This window comes from Phytophthora sojae (genome assembly GCF_000149755.1).
Source record: "Phytophthora sojae unplaced genomic scaffold PHYSOscaffold_1, whole genome shotgun sequence".
NCBI lineage: Eukaryota > Oomycota > Peronosporomycetes > Peronosporales > Peronosporaceae > Phytophthora > Phytophthora sojae.
This window is the reverse complement of record NW_009258115.1, coordinates 9,308,608-9,328,389: the sequence shown is the minus strand read 5'-3', so window position 1 is coordinate 9,328,389 and position 19,782 is coordinate 9,308,608. Positions and strand designations below refer to the sequence as shown.

The 19,782-nt window shown below is 56.1% G+C and overlaps 1 protein-coding gene and 19 non-coding genes across 20 annotated transcripts; all 20 read left to right on the top strand.

Annotated features, from left to right (window-relative positions):
- Positions 1 to 4,631: 4,631 nt before the first annotated feature.
- On the top strand, positions 4,632 to 4,891 carry PHYSODRAFT_322915 (hypothetical protein; the record flags this gene model as incomplete). The annotated part of the gene is made up of 2 exons (XM_009518371.1): positions 4,632 to 4,640; positions 4,715 to 4,891. The coding sequence occupies 2 exons, from the start codon at positions 4,632 to 4,634 to the stop codon at positions 4,889 to 4,891; spliced, it is 186 nt and encodes a 61-aa protein (XP_009516666.1).
- A 2,110-nt stretch (positions 4,892 to 7,001) lies between these two features.
- Positions 7,002 to 7,074, top strand: PHYSODRAFT_t181. The gene has a single exon. It is a non-coding gene; the product is annotated as a tRNA-Arg (tRNA).
- A 631-nt stretch (positions 7,075 to 7,705) lies between these two features.
- On the top strand, positions 7,706 to 7,778 carry PHYSODRAFT_t182. The gene has a single exon. It is a non-coding gene; the product is annotated as a tRNA-Arg (tRNA).
- A 631-nt stretch (positions 7,779 to 8,409) lies between these two features.
- Positions 8,410 to 8,482, top strand: PHYSODRAFT_t183. Its single transcript has one exon. It is a non-coding gene; the product is annotated as a tRNA-Arg (tRNA).
- Positions 8,483 to 9,113: 631 nt separating this feature from the next.
- PHYSODRAFT_t184 lies at positions 9,114 to 9,186 on the top strand. Its single transcript has one exon. It is a non-coding gene; the product is annotated as a tRNA-Arg (tRNA).
- Positions 9,187 to 9,817: 631 nt separating this feature from the next.
- On the top strand, positions 9,818 to 9,890 carry PHYSODRAFT_t185. The gene has a single exon. It is a non-coding gene; the product is annotated as a tRNA-Arg (tRNA).
- Positions 9,891 to 10,521: 631 nt separating this feature from the next.
- On the top strand, positions 10,522 to 10,594 carry PHYSODRAFT_t186. Its single transcript has one exon. It is a non-coding gene; the product is annotated as a tRNA-Arg (tRNA).
- Positions 10,595 to 11,225: 631 nt separating this feature from the next.
- PHYSODRAFT_t187 lies at positions 11,226 to 11,298 on the top strand. Its single transcript has one exon. It is a non-coding gene; the product is annotated as a tRNA-Arg (tRNA).
- A 631-nt stretch (positions 11,299 to 11,929) lies between these two features.
- Positions 11,930 to 12,002, top strand: PHYSODRAFT_t188. The gene has a single exon. It is a non-coding gene; the product is annotated as a tRNA-Arg (tRNA).
- A 631-nt stretch (positions 12,003 to 12,633) lies between these two features.
- Positions 12,634 to 12,706, top strand: PHYSODRAFT_t189. The gene has a single exon. It is a non-coding gene; the product is annotated as a tRNA-Arg (tRNA).
- Positions 12,707 to 13,337: 631 nt separating this feature from the next.
- PHYSODRAFT_t190 lies at positions 13,338 to 13,410 on the top strand. Its single transcript has one exon. It is a non-coding gene; the product is annotated as a tRNA-Arg (tRNA).
- A 631-nt stretch (positions 13,411 to 14,041) lies between these two features.
- Positions 14,042 to 14,114, top strand: PHYSODRAFT_t191. The gene has a single exon. It is a non-coding gene; the product is annotated as a tRNA-Arg (tRNA).
- A 631-nt stretch (positions 14,115 to 14,745) lies between these two features.
- Positions 14,746 to 14,818, top strand: PHYSODRAFT_t192. Its single transcript has one exon. It is a non-coding gene; the product is annotated as a tRNA-Arg (tRNA).
- A 631-nt stretch (positions 14,819 to 15,449) lies between these two features.
- On the top strand, positions 15,450 to 15,522 carry PHYSODRAFT_t193. The gene has a single exon. It is a non-coding gene; the product is annotated as a tRNA-Arg (tRNA).
- A 631-nt stretch (positions 15,523 to 16,153) lies between these two features.
- PHYSODRAFT_t194 lies at positions 16,154 to 16,226 on the top strand. The gene has a single exon. It is a non-coding gene; the product is annotated as a tRNA-Arg (tRNA).
- Positions 16,227 to 16,857: 631 nt separating this feature from the next.
- On the top strand, positions 16,858 to 16,930 carry PHYSODRAFT_t195. Its single transcript has one exon. It is a non-coding gene; the product is annotated as a tRNA-Arg (tRNA).
- Positions 16,931 to 17,561: 631 nt separating this feature from the next.
- PHYSODRAFT_t196 lies at positions 17,562 to 17,634 on the top strand. The gene has a single exon. It is a non-coding gene; the product is annotated as a tRNA-Arg (tRNA).
- Positions 17,635 to 18,265: 631 nt separating this feature from the next.
- PHYSODRAFT_t197 lies at positions 18,266 to 18,338 on the top strand. The gene has a single exon. It is a non-coding gene; the product is annotated as a tRNA-Arg (tRNA).
- A 631-nt stretch (positions 18,339 to 18,969) lies between these two features.
- PHYSODRAFT_t198 lies at positions 18,970 to 19,042 on the top strand. The gene has a single exon. It is a non-coding gene; the product is annotated as a tRNA-Arg (tRNA).
- Positions 19,043 to 19,673: 631 nt separating this feature from the next.
- Positions 19,674 to 19,746, top strand: PHYSODRAFT_t199. The gene has a single exon. It is a non-coding gene; the product is annotated as a tRNA-Arg (tRNA).
- The last annotated feature ends 36 nt before the right edge of the window (positions 19,747 to 19,782 follow it).

Below are 19,782 nucleotides of genomic sequence, written 5' to 3'. Positions count from 1 at the left end.
TTTGTCAGAAGGCGCTGAGCCATACGCCAGCAAGAGCTTCGCGTCCGCGTCGTGCGCGTACGCGACCTTCACGTCGTCCAGCAGTGACGACGTTGGGGTGCTCGATCGCATGGCGTCAATGGCGTTGACGTCGGCATCAGTCATGGCGTAGTCAGGTCGACGCGATAGCGCGTCGGTCACCACATTGAGTCTTTCGGGTTTGTACTCAACCCGGAAGATATACTCTGCGAAGAATGAGAGCCATCTCGCCATCCGTTGCGAGATGTGCGGCGACTTCACAGCTGTCAGCATCAACGCGTGGTCCGTATAGACCACGAACGGTTTGCTTCCGAGTAGATACACTCGGAACTTCGTGAGTGCGTACTTCATGACAAGGAGCTCCTTGTCATGTACCGGGTAGTTGCGCTCAGCTAGCTTCAGCTGACACGATTGATAGTAGACCACACGATCACGTCCCTCGTGATCATGCTGCATCAACGCACATCCGATTGCGAAGTCGGATGCGTCACACACAACGTGGAATGGGCGATCTTGGTCGGCCACCGCCAAGATCGGCGCCTCATTCAAGCCCTGCTTGACTGCATCGAAGGCCTGCTGACACTCAGCAGTCCAAACCCACTCGGCGTCCTTCTTCAGGAGCTGGGACAGCGGGCGTATCATGCCCGCGTAGTCCTTCACGTACTTACACAAGTACGTGGCCAAGCCAAGGAACTGCCACAGTTCCTTGACGTTCGACGGCGTCGGCCACTCATTGATCACTCTGACCTTCTCAGGGTCAGGGCGGACACCGTTCTTCCCAACGAGACACCCGAGCACGGGTATCTCGCTCGCCCCGAAGATGCACTTCTTCAGGTTCGCATAGAGCTTGTGCTTGCGCATGAGCGCAAGCAGCTTCCGGAGATGCACCTGGTGCATCTCAACATCGCTCATCCCGTCCGCAGCCCGGCTGTGGACGAACACATCGTCGAAGTAGCTCGGTGCGAAGTCGCGCACCGAGCGCAACAAGTGCGTCACGCACCTGTTGAAGGTCGCAGGGGCGTTCTTCAGACCCTGCGGCATCACTAGCCACTCCCAGAGCATGCCGCTCGGCGTGCTCACAGCCGTGAGAGGGATATCGCTCTCACACATGATGATCTGATAGAACCCATCGCGCAGATCAAGAGCACTGTAGATAGTGCTCCTGGCCATCGAATCGATGATGACATCTTTTCGCGGTATCGTTGTCTGCGCCGGTATCGCCGCATCGTTCAGCTTGTTGTACGCATGAACGATGCGCCAGCCGCCCTGTGGCTTCTTGACACAGAACGTCGGAGCACTGTGCGGGGATTTCGATTCCGCACTTGTCCAGCTTTGCGACGACTCTCAAAGAAGTCGTCGATCGCCTTGACCTGCTCTCGCGGTAGTGGCCACTGCCGCGTGACACAGTACTTCGTGCCCGGCACGAGATCAATCTCGTGCTGGATGCCCTTGTCCTGCGGAAGCTCCACAGGGATCCGGAAGCACGTCCGCGTGCTCCCGTAGAATCTCGTAGAAGGGACTCGTCTTCAGCGAGTCCCAGCTTTGCTCCTCAAAGCGCTCCTTCTTAGTCTTCGCACTGAGAGTGTCCTCGCTCTCAGTGGTGCTCTCCATGAAGAACTGCCTCAGTTCTTCATTCTCGCTCTTCGTTCTCTCGGCGTCCGAGAGAATGCATATTTGCTCGATGCGTCCATCGTGCAAGTCACGCGCGAAGCGCTTCCAGCTCGTGACTGGAAGCGAAGTCAACTCCGACGCTTGCGTCGGAGGATTAGCGAGGGTCATCTCCCTGTACCGGAACCCGGCACAGGTACGCGTCAAGACGTTCAACGTCTCGACGTCCGGCTTTTCAGCCTCTGTCTGCCCGGCAGACATTTTTTGTAGCGTCTGGGCCCCAGGCCGAGACTTGCGCAGCGACCTTCGCATGCGCCGTCTTCTTGTTTTGCGGAGCCCGGCTCCGCATGACTCTTGACCTCGTCCAGGCCCAGCCGTGGGCGGGTGTTCTTCAGTACCGCCGGCGGGTTCATCCCGCGAGCGAGCGACTTAAAGCCCGGCTTGGTCGCCCGGCGCTTCGTCGTGCAGCCCGGCTGCACGACAGCATGCAAGTTTTTCCGGTGCGGGACGTTTGCAACCGTCCGCGCCGCCTGCAGCGTCGACTCCCGGAGTCGACACGCCATCCTTACCTCGACGCCTGCTATTGGCGGAGACCCCCGTTACGGAGGGTGCGTCGGCTCCCCGAGCCGACGAATCAAATTCACCCAAGCCATCGACTCCCGGAGTCGACGGCATTACGTCACCTTGGCTCTTATTATTGGTCAGACCTGATCCAATCAGATTCGCGTCAGCCTCCACGGCTGAGGCGTGTGACTCGCCTGCGTCATCCGTGCCCCTTGAGGCCGGAGACTCTTCTTGATTCGCTGAAAAGCGAGTGTCGACCTCCGAGATCAACACATTTTCTTCATTAGCTGTCGGCGGCAACGCCGACGCTAGCTGCTCTTGCGTGCGTGTTCGCGCGCGCCTGTCGGTGCGTGCGTAGCGGCAACAGGGCCATCGCTCACTGTTCCGCTGTCGCGACCGAAGCGCACGAGAGTGCGCTTCTCCCAATCGATGACCGGATCATGCCGTGCAAGCCACGGCATGCCCAATACAATGTCAACTTTATCGTCCAGATCCAGGACGATAAAGGTCTCGACAAACTCTCGATCTTCATACGTGAAGCGCACGCGTACCATGCGCTTCTCGGTCTTCACGACGGCACCCGTTGCCAGTCGTACCTCCAACATACTTCGAGGTATCTTTAAATCCTCGAAGTCAAGCCTTGATAGACTTCGCAGTCGAGCAAAGTTCTTCGACGCGCCAGAATCTACCAAAGCACGGAGAGAGCCGCTTGTTCTCATCGAGTTCACGTTCAGGATGACAAGGTCAGGCTTGTCGTCTTGGTTCTTGCAGTGAGAATGAATCTCACTGGGGCTGCCGTCCTCAGTGTCGCGTGTCCAAGGTCGACACGCGGAACTGCATTACCAGTAGGGCGCCTCGCGCCTACTGACGTCCAGCGTTTTTTGTTTGGTTGCGACGGTGCCCGGCACCGCCGCGATAGCCACCCTGCTGGTGCACGGGGGCCGTGCACTCCCGAGCAAAGTGACCGACTCTACCGCAACGGTAGCATCGCACATTGTTTCCCTGCGACTGCTGGGGTCCAGCAGTTGCAGCACTCGAGAGGTCCATGGATTCTGGGCCTCCCGTCCTCACTACCGGGCGTGGCTGTGGCCTCGGCACATGTGCATGCAGCTTAGCCTGCCGCAGGCTAAACTCCTCCTGTATTGCAAGAGTAATTGCAGCTTCGAGAGTACTCGGGTACTCACGGAAGAGATAAGTCTTCACAGGTCCATCTCTCAGTCCCTTCATGAACGTGACGACCTTGGTCGCCTCGTCGATCGAATTGGTCACGATGTTCGAGACCAAATACCGTGCTCTCTGAGCGTAAGCATGGACATCGTGCTTGCCCTGCTGCAGGTCGAGGAACTCCGCCCTCGACCGGAACTCGTTTTGCGGGGGCTCAAACGCTTGTCTGAGCTCTTCCTTGAAACCCTCGTACGTGCTGAAGCACGTAGGATCCGAGAGTCGGCGTCCATACGCCCAACTTCTCGCTCGTCCGCCAAGGCATGACATGGCGAACGCAACCTTGGACAACGGGTCGACGATACGTCGAGCCGCAATGGCTGTGTCGAGTTCGACAAGCCAACGGAGGAGAGGTTCACCCTCTCTTCCGACATAGTTGCTCACATTGAGTTTCAGTGATTGCGGGCTTGGTGTCGTCCCGGACGACACCGCGGTAGTAGCAGCAACATCGCGTTGCTCCTTCAGGATGAAACCCAGAGCAACACCGTGTTGCTCTGTCGGCGTTAGCGTACGCAGCATCGTAGCTACAGCCGCCTCACCAATGACTGTTGACAGTCGTTGGAGAGCTTCCCACTCTGGGTCCGACAGGTGGGGACAGTCAGCGCGTGCAACGTGAGTTGCAGGGGTAGTGGAGCTTTCCATGGACACCTCCGTATCCATGGGAAGGTTCTCAGCTCCGCGTTCGTGCGGTGACGTACGAACTCAGGTAGTCGGTCGTTGGACGGACTACAAAGTGCTACCACGTGTAATGGGCCTACTTTGGCTCACTACTTTAGCTTACACGTGTGCGCGTGTATGTGAGGAAACGTAGCTTAGTGTAACTTAGAGTTAATTATACTCGGGCCTCCGAGTATAGATTAATCTAAATAAACGACCCAGATAATGTTTTTAGGTTAAAATGAGAACTGCTATTTTTGTTTTATGTTTCTGACTTCCTCTAAATGTAATATTCTAAACTAGGAATCTGCCAACGGTTGGTTGGCAGAATTCCAATGCTATGCATGTCGCTCATTGGCTAACAGATGCTGCTTTCAGCCAATAGGAATCCTAAGTCTATATGGACCACCCGTCGTGGTGGTCGTAAATGTATGTAGGCTTTGGTGTGTCTACACCAAGGTCGAGAAAGTCATTCAAACCTCTAACAGACGTCGTGTCTGTTAGAGTTACAAGTGACTGTAGCCACTTGTGCGTGTAACACTGTTACACCAGAGGCAGAAGCAATGTTGAAAGTTATGAGGTCGGGGACCTGGCGCTGCTTAACGCTAAGAACATACCTACATATGCAGTGTCAGCCGTCTTCAAGACGAAGTTGCGCCCGCGTTTCATCGGACCTTTCAAGGTTGTGGCCAAGAAGGGCCTTGCGTACACGCTCAATCTTCTGAAGAAGATGCTGACGCACCCCGTCTTCTACGTGGGGTTGCTCAAGCCGCACCAGGACCCGATGAAGGCGCAGATGGAGGCACCGAGTGTGGTGTGGTAATACCACTAAAATTCTCTTCTACCAAAAGGTATTAGAGACACCAACAACACGCTAACCCGCAAAGGTGAGCACTTATTGGATCAAAACCTGAAGACCAGGAACGATCCCTTACACCGGGTCGGTTGCAAGCGCCTCTGTGCACCTTAGGTTATCTTCGGTCAACCCAAAAACCTGTACCACTAACCACGAGCTAAGGCTAGGATACTATGTAGCGCTTTCGCGCAACCCCACTGCAGTCCCTCAGAAAGGAAGGGTACCGGTGTGTTAGGCCTTATACAGGGGGACCAAGGTAAACATCGGTAGGTAGACTAATACACTCAGGGACACTCTAATCCCACAAGTATATACCGAACGATACTCTAATACCGTTCCTGCCTCTCCGGCCACGCCAACTCTTGGCGCTGCCAAGGAAACTCTCGGTCAGTGCACGATAAGCTCCCCGACACGCAGCCGGGCGTGTCCAGGCACTACAATAAGTTAGCTACACTTACCGAGGTCGGACTTGACCCTAGTTGGCTTTGGGGGAAGACTGTCTTTTTATTACTGAGTTTGTGAGGCTCTGGGAGCCTCGTTCTGGTCATCCTTTGACTACTCCTATGTCTCTATACAAACATGAAGTGTGAACGATCGCAACGGGGCGATCCCGGACACATCAAATGACGATCGCGGTCACACTAATAAGTGCGGTCGAAGTACGCAACTAAATGCATCTGTACCTAAAAGTGGGTACCACGAAGCCTCGTTCGGGGTTGTAGTAGGACCCGACGAGGCTCCGGCCACTATCTGTCACTTCAACGAGAATCCTGTCATCCGCCGGTCAAAAGCCGTCGTCTTCGTCTCTCGCTTGACCGCTCTTTCCTCGACTCTTGTTGATTCTCGGGACGGCGGGGCAATCACGTCGAAAATCTTCAATTCCCGATACCACACGAGGGTGACGAGGTCACAGGCCCGGAGGTCGCGGTCGTCGAGGACGCAGTCGCAGGCGTCAAGGGCGACCATCAACGCGGGGACCGCAGGCACAGGCGGAAGAATCGGCGCCAGAGGTGCCGCGGGCACAGCGAGAGCCGCAGGCGCAGGAGGCGCAGCAGTCGGAGCCTGCATGCGGGCCAGGAGGTCGAACTGACCCTGGCGAGCCTTCTTCACGGCGTGTCGACGGTGTGAGCGAAGCGTCGCCGCCGCTCGGGGAGCGCCGCGTGAGTGGGGACGCATCTCCTCGGTTCGGAGAACCCTCCATGGAGTCGTCCACTTCGCTCTCTTCACCAAAAGAGTTCCCTAGGATCCATGATCTGGCGGGTTGGTGCTCGAGGGGAGCTGGGGCTTGCGCGCTGCGAGCTGCGCTTCAGGCATTGCGTCGCAAAGTACTCGAACACCGAGAGCCTGGAAGGCGTCGAGGGTGTGCGAGCGGGCGCTGGCGTTCGCGGAGGTGCGGAGGCACGCAGTGCAGCAGCACGAGAGGGGCAAGGCTCCGAGGCGGATCTCGCGAGAGGCTGTCTGCGGTCGAAAGACCAAAAGGCTTTATGGCTTGAAGTCATGTGAGGGAGCGTTGCGCCGAGAAGTTCTCAGCGAAGTCCACGCGATGTGGATTGACTCGTTAGAGAACGAGGCTTGACGGAACAAGACCCGGAGGTTGACCGTTAAGCGTGAACACCCTTGTCCACGGTTTAGTGGGGGAGGGTGTAACGGGGTTACACGAGAGTTACCCGAAGGGTAACGAAGTGGTTATACACTGTCTAACCTAAATCAGTAGGAGAATCAGTACACGGCTTCAGAGCCACTGATTATGCATATGAATAGGGTTCACTATGCTAGATAGTGAACCGGATACATTTACACCGTAGGCGGCTTGACGCGCTAGAGGAAAATACATTCAGTTTGAGATTCACACAGTTAAGAGTTAAGGGTTGACTCTTGGAGTCCGTAAGATGTACGGACTCGTACGTTCTGGTATTAGAACGGGCTATCTTAAGCTGAGACGCTGTGAGTCTGTTACGTCTTCCTCTGACGCTAAAGCTACTGCAGCCCCCAGAATGGGTCAAATTGACCTGTAATCTTTGGGGCAGTTATTTTCCCAAAGTTGGGACTTTTGTGGCGGGGGTACCCTGTCAGAAGCGTCCCCGTGGCCCAATGGATAAGGCATCCGCCTACGAAGCGGGAGATTGCGGGTTCGAGTCCCGTCGGAGACTTCCATTTTTGGCGACACGACTTTTTCGCGCGAAAAAGGTGGCAACACCATTGCAGTGTCCAGACCGGTATTGCAGACTGTTTGGCCGTGTTCGGGCGTCGTTTCGGAGTCGTGTAGACAGTGGGACGCGTGTGTGGACCACACCGCCATACCTACAGACACCCTACCGTGCCCAGAACGCACTTACAATACCGACACGGGGCCTGCGAGTCAAGCTACAGATGCTGAAGTCCACTGCCTTCGACTATGTCTGTCTACCGCCACTTCTGTCTCTTCTGTCTACGTCTAGACGACGTGCACAGCCTGTCTGCACCGTGGAGCAGTGTCTACACCATTTCGTACGCCCACACCACCCACCACGTCACCTTCAACCCCTGTCAGCCTTCAGCCACTGCCGCCGACTTGATCATCGCCTCTATCACCTTGCCTCCAGTATGGCCAACAGACCGGGGTTTCAAAGCCTGCTGCAGGCAACGCTTGTCGGTCAATATGACCTGACATGGGTCGAATGACATGCCAGGACTGCTGTACGGCCGCTTGCGTCGGCAGATCGAGTCAAATTGACCTGTAATCTTTGGGGCAGTTATTTTCCCAAAGTTGGGACTTTGTGGCGGAGGTACCCTGTCAGAAGCGTCCCCGTGGCCCAATGGATAAGGCATCCGCCTACGAAGCGGGAGATTGCGGGTTCGAGTCCCGTCGGAGACTTCCATTTTTGGCGACACGACTTTTTCGCGCGAAAAAGGTGGCAACACCATTGCAGTGTCCAGACCGGTATTGCAGACTGTTTGGCCGTGTTCGGGCGTCGTTTCGGAGTCGTGTAGACAGTGGGACGCGTGTGTGGACCACACCGCCATACCTACAGACACCCTACCGTGCCCAGAACGCACTTACAATACCGACACGGGGCCTGCGAGTCAAGCTACAGATGCTGAAGTCCACTGCCTTCGACTATGTCTGTCTACCGCCACTTCTGTCTCTTCTGTCTACGTCTAGACGACGTGCACAGCCTGTCTGCACCGTGGAGCAGTGTCTACACCATTTCGTACGCCCACACCACCCACCACGTCACCTTCAACCCCTGTCAGCCTTCAGCCACTGCCGCCGACTTGATCATCGCCTCTATCACCTTGCCTCCAGTATGGCCAACAGACCGGGGTTTCAAAGCCTGCTGCAGGCAACGCTTGTCGGTCAATATGACCTGACATGGGTCGAATGACATGCCAGGACTGCTGTACGGCCGCTTGCGTCGGCAGATCGAGTCAAATTGACCTGTAATCTTTGGGGCAGTTATTTTCCCAAAGTTGGGACTTTGTGGCGGAGGTACCCTGTCAGAAGCGTCCCCGTGGCCCACTGGATAAGGCATCCGCCTACGAAGCGGGAGATTGCGGGTTCGAGTCCCGTCGGAGACTTCCATTTTTGGCGACACGACTTTTTCGCGCGAAAAAGGTGGCAACACCATTGCAGTGTCCAGACCGGTATTGCAGACTGTTTGGCCGTGTTCGGGCGTCGTTTCGGAGTCGTGTAGACAGTGGGACGCGTGTGTGGACCACACCGCCATACCTACAGACACCCTACCGTGCCCAGAACGCACTTACAATACCGACACGGGGCCTGCGAGTCAAGCTACAGATGCTGAAGTCCACTGCCTTCGACTATGTCTGTCTACCGCCACTTCTGTCTCTTCTGTCTACGTCTAGACGACGTGCACAGCCTGTCTGCACCGTGGAGCAGTGTCTACACCATTTCGTACGCCCACACCACCCACCACGTCACCTTCAACCCCTGTCAGCCTTCAGCCACTGCCGCCGACTTGATCATCGCCTCTATCACCTTGCCTCCAGTATGGCCAACAGACCGGGGTTTCAAAGCCTGCTGCAGGCAACGCTTGTCGGTCAATATGACCTGACATGGGTCGAATGACATGCCAGGACTGCTGTACGGCCGCTTGCGTCGGCAGATTGAGTCAAATTGACCTGTAATCTTTGGGGCAGTTATTTTCCCAAAGTTGGGACTTTGTGGCGGAGGTACCCTGTCAGAAGCGTCCCCGTGGCCCAATGGATAAGGCATCCGCCTACGAAGCGGGAGATTGCGGGTTCGAGTCCCGTCGGAGACTTCCTTTTTTGGCGACACGACTTTTTCGCGCGAAAAAGGTGGCAACACCATTGCAGTGTCCAGACCGGTATTGCAGACTGTTTGGCCGTGTTCGGGCGTCGTTTCGGAGTCGTGTAGACAGTGGGACGCGTGTGTGGACCACACCGCCATACCTACAGACACCCTACCGTGCCCAGAACGCACTTACAATACCGACACGGGGCCTGCGAGTCAAGCTACAGATGCTGAAGTCCACTGCCTTCGACTATGTCTGTCTACCGCCACTTCTGTCTCTTCTGTCTACGTCTAGACGACGTGCACAGCCTGTCTGCACCGTGGAGCAGTGTCTACACCATTTCGTACGCCCACACCACCCACCACGTCACCTTCAACCCCTGTCAGCCTTCAGCCACTGCCGCCGACTTGATCATCGCCTCTATCACCTTGCCTCCAGTATGGCCAACAGACCGGGGTTTCAAAGCCTGCTGCAGGCAACGCTTGTCGGTCAATATGACCTGACATGGGTCGAATGACATGCCAGGACTGCTGTACGGCCGCTTGCGTCGGCAGATTGAGTCAAATTGACCTGTAATCTTTGGGGCAGTTATTTTCCCAAAGTTGGGACTTTGTGGCGGAGGTACCCTGTCAGAAGCGTCCCCGTGGCCCAATGGATAAGGCATCCGCCTACGAAGCGGGAGATTGCGGGTTCGAGTCCCGTCGGAGACTTCCTTTTTTGGCGACACGACTTTTTCGCGCGAAAAAGGTGGCAACACCATTGCAGTGTCCAGACCGGTATTGCAGACTGTTTGGCCGTGTTCGGGCGTCGTTTCGGAGTCGTGTAGACAGTGGGACGCGTGTGTGGACCACACCGCCATACCTACAGACACCCTACCGTGCCCAGAACGCACTTACAATACCGACACGGGGCCTGCGAGTCAAGCTACAGATGCTGAAGTCCACTGCCTTCGACTATGTCTGTCTACCGCCACTTCTGTATCTTCTGTCTACGTCTAGACGACGTGCACAGCCTGTCTGCACCGTGGAGCAGTGTCTACACCATTTCGTACGCCCACACCACCCACCACGTCACCTTCAACCCCTGTCAGCCTTCAGCCACTGCCGCCGACTTGATCATCGCCTCTATCACCTTGCCTCCAGTATGGCCAACAGACCGGGGTTTCAAAGCCTGCTGCAGGCAACGCTTGTCGGTCAATATGACCTGACATGGGTCGAATGACATGCCAGGACTGCTGTACGGCCGCTTGCGTCGGCAGATCGAGTCAAATTGACCTGTAATCTTTGGGGCAGTTATTTTCCCAAAGTTGGGACTTTGTGGCGGAGGTACCCTGTCAGAAGCGTCCCCGTGGCCCAATGGATAAGGCATCCGCCTACGAAGCGGGAGATTGCGGGTTCGAGTCCCGTCGGAGACTTCCATTTTTGGCGACACGACTTTTTCGCGCGAAAAAGGTGGCAACACCATTGCAGTGTCCAGACCGGTATTGCAGACTGTTTGGCCGTGTTCGGGCGTCGTTTCGGAGTCGTGTAGACAGTGGGACGCGTGTGTGGACCACACCGCCATACCTACAGACACCCTACCGTGCCCAGAACGCACTTACAATACCGACACGGGGCCTGCGAGTCAAGCTACAGATGCTGAAGTCCACTGCCTTCGACTATGTCTGTCTACCGCCACTTCTGTATCTTCTGTCTACGTCTAGACGACGTGCACAGCCTGTCTGCACCGTGGAGCAGTGTCTACACCATTTCGTACGCCCACACCACCCACCACGTCACCTTCAACCCCTGTCAGCCTTCAGCCACTGCCGCCGACTTGATCATCGCCTCTATCACCTTGCCTCCAGTATGGCCAACAGACCGGGGTTTCAAAGCCTGCTGCAGGCAACGCTTGTCGGTCAATATGACCTGACATGGGTCGAATGACATGCCAGGACTGCTGTACGGCCGCTTGCGTCGGCAGATCGAGTCAAATTGACCTGTAATCTTTGGGGCAGTTATTTTCCCAAAGTTGGGACTTTGTGGCGGAGGTACCCTGTCAGAAGCGTCCCCGTGGCCCAATGGATAAGGCATCCGCCTACGAAGCGGGAGATTGCGGGTTCGAGTCCCGTCGGAGACTTCCTTTTTTGGCGACACGACTTTTTCGCGCGAAAAAGGTGGCAACACCATTGCAGTGTCCAGACCGGTATTGCAGACTGTTTGGCCGTGTTCGGGCGTCGTTTCGGAGTCGTGTAGACAGTGGGACGCGTGTGTGGACCACACCGCCATACCTACAGACACCCTACCGTGCCCAGAACGCACTTACAATACCGACACGGGGCCTGCGAGTCAAGCTACAGATGCTGAAGTCCACTGCCTTCGACTATGTCTGTCTACCGCCACTTCTGTATCTTCTGTCTACGTCTAGACAACGTGCACAGCCTGTCTGCACCGTGGAGCAGTGTCTACACCATTTCGTACGCCCACACCACCCACCACGTCACCTTCAACCCCTGTCAGCCTTCAGCCACTGCCGCCGACTTGATCATCGCCTCTATCACCTTGCCTCCAGTATGGCCAACAGACCGGGGTTTCAAAGCCTGCTGCAGGCAACGCTTGTCGGTCAATATGACCTGACATGGGTCGAATGACATGCCAGGACTGCTGTACGGCCGCTTGCGTCGGCAGATCGAGTCAAATTGACCTGTAATCTTTGGGGCAGTTATTTTCCCAAAGTTGGGACTTTGTGGCGGAGGTACCCTGTCAGAAGCGTCCCCGTGGCCCAATGGATAAGGCATCCGCCTACGAAGCGGGAGATTGCGGGTTCGAGTCCCGTCGGAGACTTCCATTTTTGGCGACACGACTTTTTCGCGCGAAAAAGGTGGCAACACCATTGCAGTGTCCAGACCGGTATTGCAGACTGTTTGGCCGTGTTCGGGCGTCGTTTCGGAGTCGTGTAGACAGTGGGACGCGTGTGTGGACCACACCGCCATACCTACAGACACCCTACCGTGCCCAGAACGCACTTACAATACCGACACGGGGCCTGCGAGTCAAGCTACAGATGCTGAAGTCCACTGCCTTCGACTATGTCTGTCTACCGTCACTTCTGTATCTTCTGTCTACGTCTAGACAACGTGCACAGCCTGTCTGCACCGTGGAGCAGTGTCTACACCATTTCGTACGCCCACACCACCCACCACGTCACCTTCAACCCCTGTCAGCCTTCAGCCACTGCCGCCGACTTGATCATCGCCTCTATCACCTTGCCTCCAGTATGGCCAACAGACCGGGGTTTCAAAGCCTGCTGCAGGCAACGCTTGTCGGTCAATATGACCTGACATGGGTCGAATGACATGCCAGGACTGCTGTACGGCCGCTTGCGTCGGCAGATCGAGTCAAATTGACCTGTAATCTTTGGGGCAGTTATTTTCCCAAAGTTGGGACTTTGTGGCGGAGGTACCCTGTCAGAAGCGTCCCCGTGGCCCAATGGATAAGGCATCCGCCTACGAAGCGGGAGATTGCGGGTTCGAGTCCCGTCGGAGACTTCCATTTTTGGCGACACGACTTTTTCGCGCGAAAAAGGTGGCAACACCATTGCAGTGTCCAGACCGGTATTGCAGACTGTTTGGCCGTGTTCGGGCGTCGTTTCGGAGTCGTGTAGACAGTGGGACGCGTGTGTGGACCACACCGCCATACCTACAGACACCCTACCGTGCCCAGAACGCACTTACAATACCGACACGGGGCCTGCGAGTCAAGCTACAGATGCTGAAGTCCACTGCCTTCGACTATGTCTGTCTACCGCCACTTCTGTATCTTCTGTCTACGTCTAGACGACGTGCACAGCCTGTCTGCACCGTGGAGCAGTGTCTACACCATTTCGTACGCCCACACCACCCACCACGTCACCTTCAACCCCTGTCAGCCTTCAGCCACTGCCGCCGACTTGATCATCGCCTCTATCACCTTGCCTCCAGTATGGCCAACAGACCGGGGTTTCAAAGCCTGCTGCAGGCAACGCTTGTCGGTCAATATGACCTGACATGGGTCGAATGACATGCCAGGACTGCTGTACGGCCGCTTGCGTCGGCAGATCGAGTCAAATTGACCTGTAATCTTTGGGGCAGTTATTTTCCCAAAGTTGGGACTTTGTGGCGGAGGTACCCTGTCAGAAGCGTCCCCGTGGCCCAATGGATAAGGCATCCGCCTACGAAGCGGGAGATTGCGGGTTCGAGTCCCGTCGGAGACTTCCTTTTTTGGCGACACGACTTTTTCGCGCGAAAAAGGTGGCAACACCATTGCAGTGTCCAGACCGGTATTGCAGACTGTTTGGCCGTGTTCGGGCGTCGTTTCGGAGTCGTGTAGACAGTGGGACGCGTGTGTGGACCACACCGCCATACCTACAGACACCCTACCGTGCCCAGAACGCACTTACAATACCGACACGGGGCCTGCGAGTCAAGCTACAGATGCTGAAGTCCACTGCCTTCGACTATGTCTGTCTACCGCCACTTCTGTATCTTCTGTCTACGTCTAGACGACGTGCACAGCCTGTCTGCACCGTGGAGCAGTGTCTACACCATTTCGTACGCCCACACCACCCACCACGTCACCTTCAACCCCTGTCAGCCTTCAGCCACTGCCGCCGACTTGATCATCGCCTCTATCACCTTGCCTCCAGTATGGCCAACAGACCGGGGTTTCAAAGCCTGCTGCAGGCAACGCTTGTCGGTCAATATGACCTGACATGGGTCGAATGACATGCCAGGACTGCTGTACGGCCGCTTGCGTCGGCAGATCGAGTCAAATTGACCTGTAATCTTTGGGGCAGTTATTTTCCCAAAGTTGGGACTTTGTGGCGGAGGTACCCTGTCAGAAGCGTCCCCGTGGCCCAATGGATAAGGCATCCGCCTACGAAGCGGGAGATTGCGGGTTCGAGTCCCGTCGGAGACTTCCATTTTTGGCGACACGACTTTTTCGCGCGAAAAAGGTGGCAACACCATTGCAGTGTCCAGACCGGTATTGCAGACTGTTTGGCCGTGTTCGGGCGTCGTTTCGGAGTCGTGTAGACAGTGGGACGCGTGTGTGGACCACACCGCCATACCTACAGACACCCTACCGTGCCCAGAACGCACTTACAATACCGACACGGGGCCTGCGAGTCAAGCTACAGATGCTGAAGTCCACTGCCTTCGACTATGTCTGTCTACCGTCACTTCTGTATCTTCTGTCTACGTCTAGACGACGTGCACAGCCTGTCTGCACCGTGGAGCAGTGTCTACACCATTTCGTACGCCCACACCACCCACCACGTCACCTTCAACCCCTGTCAGCCTTCAGCCACTGCCGCCGACTTGATCATCGCCTCTATCACCTTGCCTCCAGTATGGCCAACAGACCGGGGTTTCAAAGCCTGCTGCAGGCAACGCTTGTCGGTCAATATGACCTGACATGGGTCGAATGACATGCCAGGACTGCTGTACGGCCGCTTGCGTCGGCAGATCGAGTCAAATTGACCTGTAATCTTTGGGGCAGTTATTTTCCCAAAGTTGGGACTTTGTGGCGGAGGTACCCTGTCAGAAGCGTCCCCGTGGCCCAATGGATAAGGCATCCGCCTACGAAGCGGGAGATTGCGGGTTCGAGTCCCGTCGGAGACTTCCATTTTTGGCGACACGACTTTTTCGCGCGAAAAAGGTGGCAACACCATTGCAGTGTCCAGACCGGTATTGCAGACTGTTTGGCCGTGTTCGGGCGTCGTTTCGGAGTCGTGTAGACAGTGGGACGCGTGTGTGGACCACACCGCCATACCTACAGACACCCTACCGTGCCCAGAACGCACTTACAATACCGACACGGGGCCTGCGAGTCAAGCTACAGATGCTGAAGTCCACTGCCTTCGACTATGTCTGTCTACCGCCACTTCTGTCTCTTCTGTCTACGTCTAGACGACGTGCACAGCCTGTCTGCACCGTGGAGCAGTGTCTACACCATTTCGTACGCCCACACCACCCACCACGTCACCTTCAACCCCTGTCAGCCTTCAGCCACTGCCGCCGACTTGATCATCGCCTCTATCACCTTGCCTCCAGTATGGCCAACAGACCGGGGTTTCAAAGCCTGCTGCAGGCAACGCTTGTCGGTCAATATGACCTGACATGGGCCGAATGACATGCCAGGACTGCTGTACGGCCGCTTGCGTCGGCAGATCGAGTCAAATTGACCTGTAATCTTTGGGGCAGTTATTTTCCCAAAGTTGGGACTTTGTGGCGGAGGTACCCTGTCAGAAGCGTCCCCGTGGCCCAATGGATAAGGCATCCGCCTACGAAGCGGGAGATTGCGGGTTCGAGTCCCGTCGGAGACTTCCTTTTTTGGCGACACGACTTTTTCGCGCGAAAAAGGTGGCAACACCATTGCAGTGTCCAGACCGGTATTGCAGACTGTTTGGCCGTGTTCGGGCGTCGTTTCGGAGTCGTGTAGACAGTGGGACGCGTGTGTGGACCACACCGCCATACCTACAGACACCCTACCGTGCCCAGAACGCACTTACAATACCGACACGGGGCCTGCGAGTCAAGCTACAGATGCTGAAGTCCACTGCCTTCGACTATGTCTGTCTACCGCCACTTCTGTCTCTTCTGTCTACGTCTAGACGACGTGCACAGCCTGTCTGCACCGTGGAGCAGTGTCTACACCATTTCGTACGCCCACACCACCCACCACGTCACCTTCAACCCCTGTCAGCCTTCAGCCACTGCCGCCGACTTGATCATCGCCTCTATCACCTTGCCTCCAGTATGGCCAACAGACCGGGGTTTCAAAGCCTGCTGCAGGCAACGCTTGTCGGTCAATATGACCTGATATGGGTCGAATGACATGCCAGGACTGCTGTACGGCCGCTTGCGTCGGCAGATCGAGTCAAATTGACCTGTAATCTTTGGGGCAGTTATTTTCCCAAAGTTGGGACTTTGTGGCGGAGGTACCCTGTCAGAAGCGTCCCCGTGGCCCAATGGATAAGGCATCCGCCTACGAAGCGGGAGATTGCGGGTTCGAGTCCCGTCGGAGACTTCCATTTTTGGCGATACGACTTTTTCGCGCGAAAAAGGTGGCAACACCATTGCAGTGTCCAGACCGGTATTGCAGACTGTTTGGCCGTGTTCGGGCGTCATTTCGGAGTCGTGTAGACAGTGGGACGCGTGTGTGGACCACACCGCCATACCTACAGACACCCTACCGTGCCCAGAACGCACTTACAATACCGACACGGGGCCTGCGAGTCAAGCTACAGATGCTGAAGTCCACTGCCTTCGACTATGTCTGTCTACCGCCACTTCTGTCTCTTCTGTCTACGTCTAGACGACGTGCACAGCCTGTCTGCACCGTGGAGCAGTGTCTACACCATTTCGTACGCCCACACCACCCACCACGTCACCTTCAACCCCTGTCAGCCTTCAGCCACTGCCGCCGACTTGATCATCGCCTCTATCACCTTGCCTCCAGTATGGCCAACAGACCGGGGTTTCAAAGCCTGCTGCAGGCAACGCTTGTCGGTCAATATGACCTGACATGGGTCGAATGACATGCCAGGACTGCTGTACGGCCGCTTGCGTCGGCAGATCGAGTCAAATTGACCTGTAATCTTTGGGGCAGTTATTTTCCCAAAGTTGGGACTTTGTGGCGGAGGTACCCTGTCAGAAGCGTCCCCGTGGCCCAATGGATAAGGCATCCGCCTACGAAGCGGGAGATTGCGGGTTCGAGTCCCGTCGGAGACTTCCATTTTTGGCGACACGACTTTTTCGCGCGAAAAAGGTGGCAACACCATTGCAGTGTCCAGACCGGTATTGCAGACTGTTTGGCCGTGTTCGGGCGTCGTTTCGGAGTCGTGTAGACAGTGGGACGCGTGTGTGGACCACACCGCCATACCTACAGACACCCTACCGTGCCCAGAACGCACTTACAATACCGACACGGGGCCTGCGAGTCAAGCTACAGATGCTGAAGTCCACTGCCTTCGACTATGTCTGTCTACCGCCACTTCTGTCTCTTCTGTCTACGTCTAGACGACGTGCACAGCCTGTCTGCACCGTGGAGCAGTGTCTACACCATTTCGTACGCCCACACCACCCACCACGTCACCTTCAACCCCTGTCAGCCTTCAGCCACTGCCGCCGACTTGATCATCGCCTCTATCACCTTGCCTCCAGTATGGCCAACAGACCGGGGTTTCAAAGCCTGCTGCAGGCAACGATTGTCGGTCAATATGACCTGACATGGGTCGAATGACATGCCAGGACTGCTGTACGGCCGCTTGCGTCGGCAGATCGAGTCAAATTGACCTGTAATCTTTGGGGCAGTTATTTTCCCAAAGTTGGGACTTTGTGGCGGAGGTACCCTGTCAGAAGCGTCCCCGTGGCCCAATGGATAAGGCATCCGCCTACGAAGCGGGAGATTGCGGGTTCGAGTCCCGTCGGAGACTTCCATTTTTGGCGACACGACTTTTTCGCGCGAAAAAGGTGGCAACACCATTGCAGTGTCCAGACCGGTATTGCAGACTGTTTGGCCGTGTTCGGGCGTCGTTTCGGAGTCGTGTAGACAGTGGGACGCGTGTGTGGACCACACCGCCATACCTACAGACACCCTACCGTGCCCAGAACGCACTTACAATACCGACACGGGGCCTGCGAGTCAAGCTACAGATGCTGAAGTCCACTGCCTTCGACTATGTCTGTCTACCGCCACTTCTGTCTCTTCTGTCTACGTCTAGACGACGTGCACAGCCTGTCTGCACCGTGGAGCAGTGTCTACACCATTTCGTACGCCCACACCACCCACCACGTCACCTTCAACCCCTGTCAGCCTTCAGCCACTGCCGCCGACTTGATCATCGCCTCTATCACCTTGCCTCCAGTATGGCCAACAGACCGGGGTTTCAAAGCCTGCTGCAGGCAACGCTTGTCGGTCAATATGACCTGACATGGGTCGAATGACATGCCAGGACTGCTGTACGGCCGCTTGCGTCGGCAGATCGAGTCAAATTGACCTGTAATCTTTGGGGCAGTTATTTTCCCAAAGTTGGGACTTTGTGGCGGAGGTACCCTGTCAGAAGTGTCCCCGTGGCCCAATGGATAAGGCATCCGCCTACGAAGCGGGAGATTGCGGGTTCGAGTCCCGTCGGAGACTTCCATTTTTGGCGACACGACTTTTTCGCGCGAAAAAGGTGGCAACACCATTGCAGTGTCCAGACCGGTATTGCAGACTGTTTGGCCGTGTTCGGGCGTCGTTTCGGAGTCGTGTAGACAGTGGGACGCGTGTGTGGACCACACCGCCATACCTACAGACACCCTACCGTGCCCAGAACGCACTTACAATACCGACACGGGGCCTGCGAGTCAAGCTACAGATGCTGAAGTCCACTGCCTTCGACTATGTCTGTCTACCGCCACTTCTGTCTCTTCTGTCTACGTCTAGACGACGTGCACAGCCTGTCTGCACCGTGGAGCAGTGTCTACACCATTTCGTACGCCCACACCACCCACCACGTCACCTTCAACCCCTGTCAGCCTTCAGCCACTGCCGCCGACTTGATCATCGCCTCTATCACCTTGCCTCCAGTATGGCCAACAGACCGGGGTTTCAAAGCCTGCTGCAGGCAACGCTTGTCGGTCAATATGACCTGACATGGGTCGAATGACATGCCAGGACTGCTGTACGGCCGCTTGCGTCGGCAGATCGAGTCAAATTGACCTGTAATCTTTGGGGCAGTTATTTTCCCAAAGTTGGGACTTTGTGGCGGAGGTACCCTGTCAGAAGCGTCCCCGTGGCCCAATGGATAAGGCATCCGCCTACGAAGCGGGAGATTGCGGGTTCGAGTCCCGTGGGAGACTTCCATTTTTGGCGACACGACTTTTTCGCGCGAAAAAGGTGGCAACACCATTGCAGTGTCCAGACCGGTATTGCAGACTGTTTGGCCGTGTTCGGGCGTCGTTTCGGAGTCGTGTAGACAGTGGGACGCGTGTGTGGACCACACCGCCATACCTACAGACACCCTACCGTGCCCAGAACGCACTTACAATACCGACACGGGGCCTGCGAGTCAAGCTACAGATGCTGAAGTCCACTGCCTTCGACTATGTCTGTCTACCGCCACTTCTGTCTCTTCTGTCTACGTCTAGACGACGTGCACAGCCTGTCTGCACCGTGGAGCAGTGTCTACACCATTTCGTACGCCCACACCACCCACCACGTCACCTTCAACCCCTGTCAGCCTTCAGCCACTGCCGCCGACTTGATCATCGCCTCTATCACCTTGCCTCCAGTATGGCCAACAGACCGGGGTTTCAAAGCCTGCTGCAGGCAACGCTTGTCGGTCAATATGACCTGACATGGGTCGAATGACATGCCAGGACTGCTGTACGGCCGCTTGCGTCGGCAGATCGAGTCAAATTGACCTGTAATCTTTGGGGCAGTTATTTTCCCAAAGTTGGGACTTTGTGGCGGAGGTACCCTGTCAGAAGCGTCCCCGTGGCCCAATGGATAAGGCATCCGCCTACGAAGCGGGAGATTGCGGGTTCGAGTCCCGTGGGAGACTTCCATTTTTGGCGACACGACTTTTTCGCGCGAAAAA